General features: G+C 41.4%; 1 protein-coding gene across 1 annotated transcript in view; it reads left to right on the top strand.

The window, feature by feature from the left end:
• LOC101860237 overlaps positions 1-7,496 on the top strand; it is an 11,553-nt gene extending 4,057 nt beyond the window's left edge. The window contains exons 2-5 of the mRNA XM_005092400.3: positions 253-315; positions 1,550-1,651; positions 5,624-5,755; positions 6,112-7,496. Of these exons, the coding sequence (XP_005092457.1) occupies positions 302-315; positions 1,550-1,651; positions 5,624-5,755; positions 6,112-6,349 (486 nt within the window). The 5' untranslated portion in view covers positions 253-301 and the 3' untranslated portion in view covers positions 6,350-7,496. The remainder of the gene's footprint in view (positions 1-252; positions 316-1,549; positions 1,652-5,623; positions 5,756-6,111) is intronic.
• Positions 7,497-8,249: the final 753 nt, after the last annotated feature.

Raw genomic sequence — 8,249 nt, 5'->3', positions numbered from 1 at the left:
CTCTCGCACTCCTCTTTTTTCTACGTTCAAGCACGTGAGTTTGCGCTCATATTTGTTTGTTTGTGTGTGTGTGTATGTGTGTGTGTGTGTGTGTGTGTGTGTGTGTGTGTGTGTGTGTGTGTGTGTGTGTTTGTGTTATTAATAACCGGTCATAGGGAGGAAAGGATATTAATGTTGCATCCGGTAACTTTCTATTCAAAATTTTAGAACACCAATTAAAAAAACCCAAAATCGTTTATTTCTCTTTTTCAGGAGGTGGTAAATGTGATTTTAAGGGCTCATCAAAAGTGTCCATCACGGCATGGAGTATAACGAGTGAGTCTTCGTATTCATTATCATCATCTGCATCAACACCAGCACAGTATTATCATGCCATCTACCACCTACTCTCTTATCACTACCTGTGACCCCACCCCCACCCCATTCCTTCTCTTCCTGGCATCATCGCTAACATCATGAACATTACTTTGCCAACATCATGACCATTAATACATTCTCTACTACGAAGACAACAACAACCACCATTGTCATCGGTAGCTCCAATGTTACTGTCATCAGACATCAACGTAGTTTTTATCGTCACCTTCAACGTCACTGGTACGTTTCTTTGTAGTCACATTTTTTGTTGTAATAACGGTCAGCAATTATCCCATAATTTAACACGAACAACCGGCGTCTACTTCACATTCAGTCAAATGGAAATAAATAAGCAACCCCTCAATGTTCTCACAGTAGCATGTAAATAAAGAAGTCCAGAATAAAAACAGCAGCAACAAACACTAAAACACCTGATACAGAGACATAGACAGTTTTTTAACAAACCATCTCCAAAGTTATGTTCACTAAGAAAAGCCAGCAACCTTCTGCGTCGCAGCAACCTTTCAAAATAAACCAGCATTTTATGACAAGTGTAGAAAACTACGGCACGGTGTGACTTTACTTTTTGCCCCCCCCCCCTTTCCTCCATCAACGCTGTATGGCCATTTTGGAGTTGATTCTTCGAAATAAATGTCAATCCTCGAGGAAAGAATGGACTACATGTATATTCCACCTTTCCGGACAGGCTTGACCGCGGGTTAACCTTTCAAATTGAACATATTATTCCACGACCTCCTTAGCGTGTGTGTGTGTTTTTACATGCTCATACTACATCTACCACTACCAGTCTATTATACTATCTTCCTTATTGTTCTTATCGAGGTGCGTTTGTTCTTGTGATCAGTCATCAACAACGACTACTGCGATAAGTCGTTACTGTAAACTGTTGTAATGTGCCATCACCATGAACCATTATGACGAATCATTACCCTCAACTATTAAAATGTGTCGTCAACGTAAACTATTCTGAAGAGTCATTACTATAAATTGCTACAATGAGTCATCAAAAGAGCTTACGCTAATGAGTCAAGTTGAAACGCAAACTGTTATGAATAAAAGTCACCACTATAAATTGCTGCAATGAGTCATCAAAGTAGTTTCTGGTGATGTGTGGTCTCAGTAAACTATTACAATGAGTCATCGCCGTAATCTACAACTCTCCTTTACACAGGTTCCAGGTGGCGGGCTTCCAACTGGCTCACCTACTGTTGGCCTTTGTCCTGTCAGCAAGCTTTGTGTTTCTGCTCTACTGGCTCTGGACCTGGCCTTGTGGGTAAGACATTTTGTGCTCAGTAATAAGAAGCACATCGATACAACAACGGTTATTTAGTACACGAGAAAAGCAGCACAGACAGAAAGAAGAAACAGATGAGGTTTTGAAAAGAACTATGATCTACTTGTGGCATCCTCCATCCACCCGCGGGAAGGCAGTTTAAGTTTAAGTAGTAGGACATTTTAAAAAAATTATATAAAGTTATTTTAGTTACAAAAAGCACATTGACATTGTTGCAGCAATTTGAAGTCGAGAAAAAACATCAAGACATAGAGACAGAATTACAAGAGCATAACAGGGATGTAGGACTTCAACTAATGGCGCCCTCCGATAAGCCCCATACAATACATAATAGTCACAGCTTTTTATAACTAACAAAAACGTTTATTCCCGACCGGTTTAATCTAAAACAATTTGTTATGAAGGAGAGTAGTCCTGGAACCAGAAATAATTAATTATTGAAGAATTGCTCAATTTATTAATTATTGAAGAATTGCTAAATTTATTAATTATTGAAGAATTGCTCTGTTATATAAACACACGTGCCGAGCAGCCAAGAAGAATTCAAGAAGCAGCACGAAGTTCAAGGAGTCATAAAACGAGCAAAACTTCTTGAAACTATACACTATCTACGGTATATGTTTTCGTCTCACCATTATTACTGTGAGAGTCGAGCAGTGTACACTTCCAAAAGGTCTTTATCCCCAAATGTTTTATCTGAATGTTGGATTCAACAAGCTTTTCGACACAGTCATTATTTATAGTTATCTATTTTCTTAAAACAGACACCAGTTTTCTGGAAAGAACAGGAAGATTAACGTTTTACGTTTCAGGTCTATTTTTAAGAATATAATAAAACATAAAAATCCACACAACCAGTACAGTTGAATATAAACCAAAGAAAAGATAAACTAAAAGCCTTAAGAAATGGTGTGGATGGTTGGAGGGCATCTTCTTCCAGGATAAACAAAGCTAGCTCTATATTTATTTGGTGGACTGAGAACTAGAGTTTGTGATGTCTCTGGTATACGTACAGAATCAAAACTTAGTGTGTATAGTGCTGTTGTTTTAGTAACCTTTTTATATGAAGTTGAGTCATAGACAGGGTGCAAAACACACGTCAACATCTTCAACAGGTTTCTTCTCTCCTGTCAGAGAAGAGTATAGGGGATCTGCTGGAGGGATAAGAACCCAGGCACTGAAGTTCGCGAGAGGGCGAAAGCCCGTAGTCCCATATTCTTCTTTTTTTTCTTTTCTTTTTTTTTTTTTTTTGGTTTGCTTTTTGAAAGTGTTTAATTACGCTCGCAACTGCACGAGGTCATATGAGCGCGCGGTGCACATTAAACATTTTCAGTTGGAAGGAAATTTTGAATTTTGCTCCGGTGCTGCCGAAGCCTACTCTTATCGATTTTATACCACTATGGGATCTTCAACGTGCACAACTTGCACACGGGACCTCCGACACAGAACATTCCCTGAGAGCAGGAAAGAAGGTGAAAGGAGACAATTTTAGAGAAGAAAATTAATCCGCCGCTACCCGGATTCGAATCCGGGACCTTTGAATGAGAAGCGAACACTTTAACCTCTAGGCCACGAGAGCCCTTGTAATGCCTTCTGCCACCTGAAGAAAACCCAGCTTAGAAGGGAGGGATGCTTGATCCGAATGCCAGACACACGGCTTCCCAGAGATATTTTGTACTCAGAATTGGCATGTGGAAGAGGGAACATTGATGCCTCTCGCACCATCCACCCTCCAAAGAAAAAATACACTCTGCATGAAGACTTCTCTGAAAGATTGTTTCATTGATGTGGATAACCCGGAAATACTCTGTCTTGATGGATCACAGTGGCGCTGAGCTGTGGCATGTAATGCAACGTTTTTGAGAAAAACCTAGTTTGTAAAGCAGAGAAAAACAGAACCCCCCGTGGCGATGCTACTGACTGAAGTGTCTTTAGGCGATTCCCGAAGAGGGGACATTAACATGTTCTAATGCACAGTAGAATTGTAAATGGGCTGATTCATCAATGTCTTGCTCATAACTGTGCCTGAACTGCAACAGGGAACTGCTGTTTTTTCTTTCCTTATCCTTACTATCGCCATTTTCTCTCTACTCCTTTTGTATGTTTGTCACATTCTTGTGAGCCGCTATTTCCGGGGTGCCTTGATAGTCGAAGCAGACTTTGTGATGTTAAAGATAAAGAGGTGAGCAGAGTAAGCCTGATTCCCTGTAAGGACTTCTCAGTTGACAACCACCCCTTGGCGCTCATATGACCGTATGCAGTTGCGAGCGCCGTAAAACCTCTACTAAATCTAAACTAGAGATAATCAAAACTGTCAAATACCGACATTGACATAGGCCGAACAGACCACAAAGTGTCCTGTTTGTGGTAACGCCTTCTAGCGAAGCCATAAGAAGGTTTAGCCAATTAATTATATTATATTTAGGCTGAAAATCGCACCACTTTAAGAAAAGGGAAGGCTCTGCTTTGGCAAGATGTGGCGTTTGTGATTATTACAATTGCTTGCTATTATTTCCTTTACTTAACTGGTCTCTCTGTACCTTGCAAGTTATCTGAGGTAACTAGCAAGGTCTTTTTCTTTTCTTTTCTTCATCCTTGGATCTTAAAGGTGGTAACCAGTTTGTGGTGGGCAAACTATTATCATAGTTTCAAGTTTCAGGTTGTTGTTTTTTTAAATCTAAAAACATTTAACTCAGTCCGCACAGCTGAATGTTAAATGAAGCAAAGGTGTGTTCAAAGCTATGAGACGCACGTATAGTTGAGGGGGGGGGGGGGGGCCCCCACGGGGGGTAGATTCTATTTCTTTCTTTCTTTCTTTTTTTTTTTACCTTCGGTCGTTTCTGTCTGTCTTGCCTTCCAATGACCCTTATTGTACTGATACGCTACGCTTTCACTCCCAAAAATCTTTTGAAAATATGGTGAGATGAAAGACATAATAAAGAAGATAAAGATCAAGCAGCTGCTTGATTTCCTGAAAGTGTGTCCAATCCATCGCCAACGTCTTCTCCCCACCTCATCTCTGACTGGGCTCTGTCTCGTTCTTCTTAATACTTCCTCGTTGGTGATCCTGTCTGTCCATTTGTTCCTCAGCAGCTTCCTCAGACTCTTGTTTAAGAAAGCCTGGATCCTCTTTAAGCACGTCTGGGATGCGTTGCACGTCTCACATCCATACAACAAGACTGACTTCACATTTGAGTTGAAAATTCTAAGCTTTGCTTGTAGTGAGATATCCCTGGTCCTCCAAATCCTGTTCAAAGAAATAAATGCAGCCTGTGCCTTTCCAGTGCGGGACTTAATTTCAGCGCGTGTTCCTTTCTCTCTGTCAATTATACTCCAAAGATAGCAGAAGGATTTGACGTCTTCTATTTCATTTCCTTGTACTGTGACCAGCTCCTTTCGTTGTGCATCTATCCTTAGGACTTTTGACTTTTGACTCAATCCAACAGACTGATAGGCTGTTTAAAATTGTTGTCTTTGCTTGCATCTGTCCCTGAGTGTGTGACAGAAGCGCCAAGTCATCTGCAAAGTCCAGATCGTCCAGATCTCTCTCTCCCTCCCTCCGTTCCCCCCTCTCTCTCACCTCTCTCCCCCCCCCTCTCTCTCTCTCTCTCTCTCTCTCTCTCTCTCTCACACACACACACACACACACAAACACATATGTATACATATACATGAATACACACATGCACATATAAACATTCACATACACTTACACATATATATACGCAAAGATGCACACTCACATTTCTTTATTTATACATGCACCCCCATACCGTGCATACAGCAAGGCATTTTGTGTGTGTGTGGGGGGGGGGGGGGGGGGGGGAGGGGGGGGGTAAGACACAAGAACTGGGGAGAAAATTGACTTATTAACTTAAACTAATCCACTTAGATTGTCCTTTATCACGTATAACCATTACATTATACTGTTTTCCGCTGTTCGACGCACAGGGAATCCAGCCAAGGGGCGACAGCGACAAGATGTGATACCGTGTTACCCAGACAGACAGTTAAGCCCCTTTACGCACTAGAGCTAGAGCCAGGCATTGTTGTGCTACAGAGCGAGGACGGGTCGTTCTTTAGGTAGGTATTCGATGTTAAATAGAATGATACATTCCAAAAGTTTTATGCCTCCATCGACAACATTTAAGGTAATTTCAGAAGCGGACTTTTTCAATACTTCCTGCTGGAACTAAGCTGGGCCACATAGGATACACCCCAGTGCACAGACCAAGATGCTCGAATTAGATATCTTCCCCGCACAAGACCCGAACTCACACCTTTTGTATGCAAGGCAAAGAACTTAGCCATTACACCACAGATAGTTGTATGGTACGGTATGTTACGGTACGATATGTACATTCGGATGGAAAAAACCCCCAACCTACATGAATTTTTTTTAAACCAAAGAGAAGCCAAGTTTTTGTCGTTATTCGCAGGATTCTCCGCGAGTACGAGTCAGCTGACAAGCGAGGCCATGGCATGGCGGCCCATGAACTTCCGCCTGGAGGAGCAGGGGCGAATGGTCAGAGTGGTCACTACTACCTGCCCTCCTACACTAAAGCCCACTTCCAAACCCAGCCCACAGCTCCACTGCTCAACGTCTCTGAAGGCAGCTCTGACCCTTTCGGTGACGGAGCCCCGTGGGCCCCAATACAGACTCTGGGCCCAAATTAGCATTAACAGTTTCGGGGTATTTTTTTTTAGGTGTTTGGTGTTGCATAACGGTTATACATGTCGTCACGATTAACATTCTTATGTCATTCATGTTTCCGCCTTTTTTTGTAGTGTGGTTCAAATTAGTAATTCCTATCTTTTTGTTGCGTGCTGTTAAAATCTTAAGGGCCACTTGTGCACCGGGCTAAAATAGAAAGTTCTATTTTTTAATGATATATTTCTCAAACCTCAAAACAAATTGTTTTTACTTTTTACTTATACTGTTGCCTTGTGACTTATCCTTTCACCCTTTGACTGGACAAGCTCTTATGAAGTAGAAACAAATGTTATACAGTGCATTCTAATGCGAAGTGGAACTTTCGTTGTTTAATCTATGCCATATTTTTGTACAAACACAAATGTCAGAAATGTTCCAGTACTTTCCCGCTTGGGTTGATAATAGCCATGACCTATTTGCCTATATGGAACAAACCTGTGGAATAGTCACTCGGCGGTAACCGGGAATGCAGAAGTACCAAAGTAATCAAACCCTATAGAACCCCTTGGGCTATCAATCTTATTGGTTAGACCGAGTTGAGAAATGTGTAATTCAAAACACACTTGAAAAAGAATACACCAATGTGGGCAATCAAATAGATATATAGAAAATCAATTTTATTGATTCTTGCTGGAAAAGTTTGGTTACAACGGCGAGTACAATGCGCACATAACAATATACTAGTTCAAAACTTACAGCTACATAACACAATATACTATAATGTCATATGAAGACAATCTAACAAACGTAGCACCGTCAGTAGTAGTGCCTGTATAAGAGGTAGGCTTTTCTCCAAGGACACACCCCAATGACTATCACCCTAAACTCTGTGCTACCAACACTGATGTTATTTATGAGCATTAACATTTTTTGTAGTTAACCCCCCCCCCCGTCCCCCCGAGTAACACTACTGGTGTAGTGTCTTCCTGTGGTTATACAGGTGGTCAACATAATCTAATTATTTTCGGAGAAGATTTCCGAACAAGACAAGTTATTTTTGCCTCTACGCACGTTCAGCAGTCCCACATTTTGTCCTCGTGAAGACACGAATTTTATAACCCCTATGGAGAACTCACAGACTGGAATAAAGAGAGAGGACGCAATATTGAACTGTTTGTGTTCTCGTTAGTTTCTCAGTTTTAATGCATCTATTATTTTCAGATTTTCCCCTGCATTCACCCCCCCCCCTCAACCAAACCCTTTCTTGTTTGTCTTGCTTTACTGTCAGTGGGTGATACATCGGGGTTGTATCTCATCTGTTTGCACTCTTATGACTATTGTTATAACAATATTATAGGTTGCTTCTTTGGAGTGATTACTTGTTTGTGCGTCCTGTGTGTGTGTGTGTGTGTGTGTGTGTGTGTGTGTGTGTGTGTGTGTGTGTGTGTGTGTGTGTGTGTGTTGAGGCTACAGTGTTGGAGTGTTGAGAAGAGGGAGGGGGGGTGATGATACATGTATTAACGGGACGGGTTAAAAAGAAGTTTGGTATTAGTTAGAGCTTTGTAGCACTTGCAACACGATCAGGTCTTATAAGAGCCGAAATTTAGACGTGGTACTACATGTGAGTATAACATACAAGCAAAAGAAGAAGCAGAGAAAAAGACAATAGATGACGGGTAGAAAATATGTCTGTTTTGTTTGAGTAAAGAGAAACACATTAGCACAATACTGATCATTTAGTGCTGGGAAAATGTTAAGACATACAGAAACGACAGAGGGGCAAGGGGATTAAAAGTAGTTCTAAACTCCTTGCAGAGGGGGAAAGTAAAGTAGCAGGACCTACCAGAGGTATCCTTCCACCACCCGATCTGATAGGAAAGAAGGAGCAAACCACACCGGAGCATCCGCCAACCACCCACTGGG

This window comes from Aplysia californica, unplaced genomic scaffold, assembly GCF_000002075.1.
Source record: "Aplysia californica isolate F4 #8 unplaced genomic scaffold, AplCal3.0 scaffold00046, whole genome shotgun sequence".
Lineage (NCBI taxonomy): Eukaryota > Metazoa > Mollusca > Gastropoda > Aplysiida > Aplysiidae > Aplysia > Aplysia californica.
Note: the sequence above shows the minus strand (reverse complement) of the source record. Positions and strands in the feature narration are given on the sequence as shown.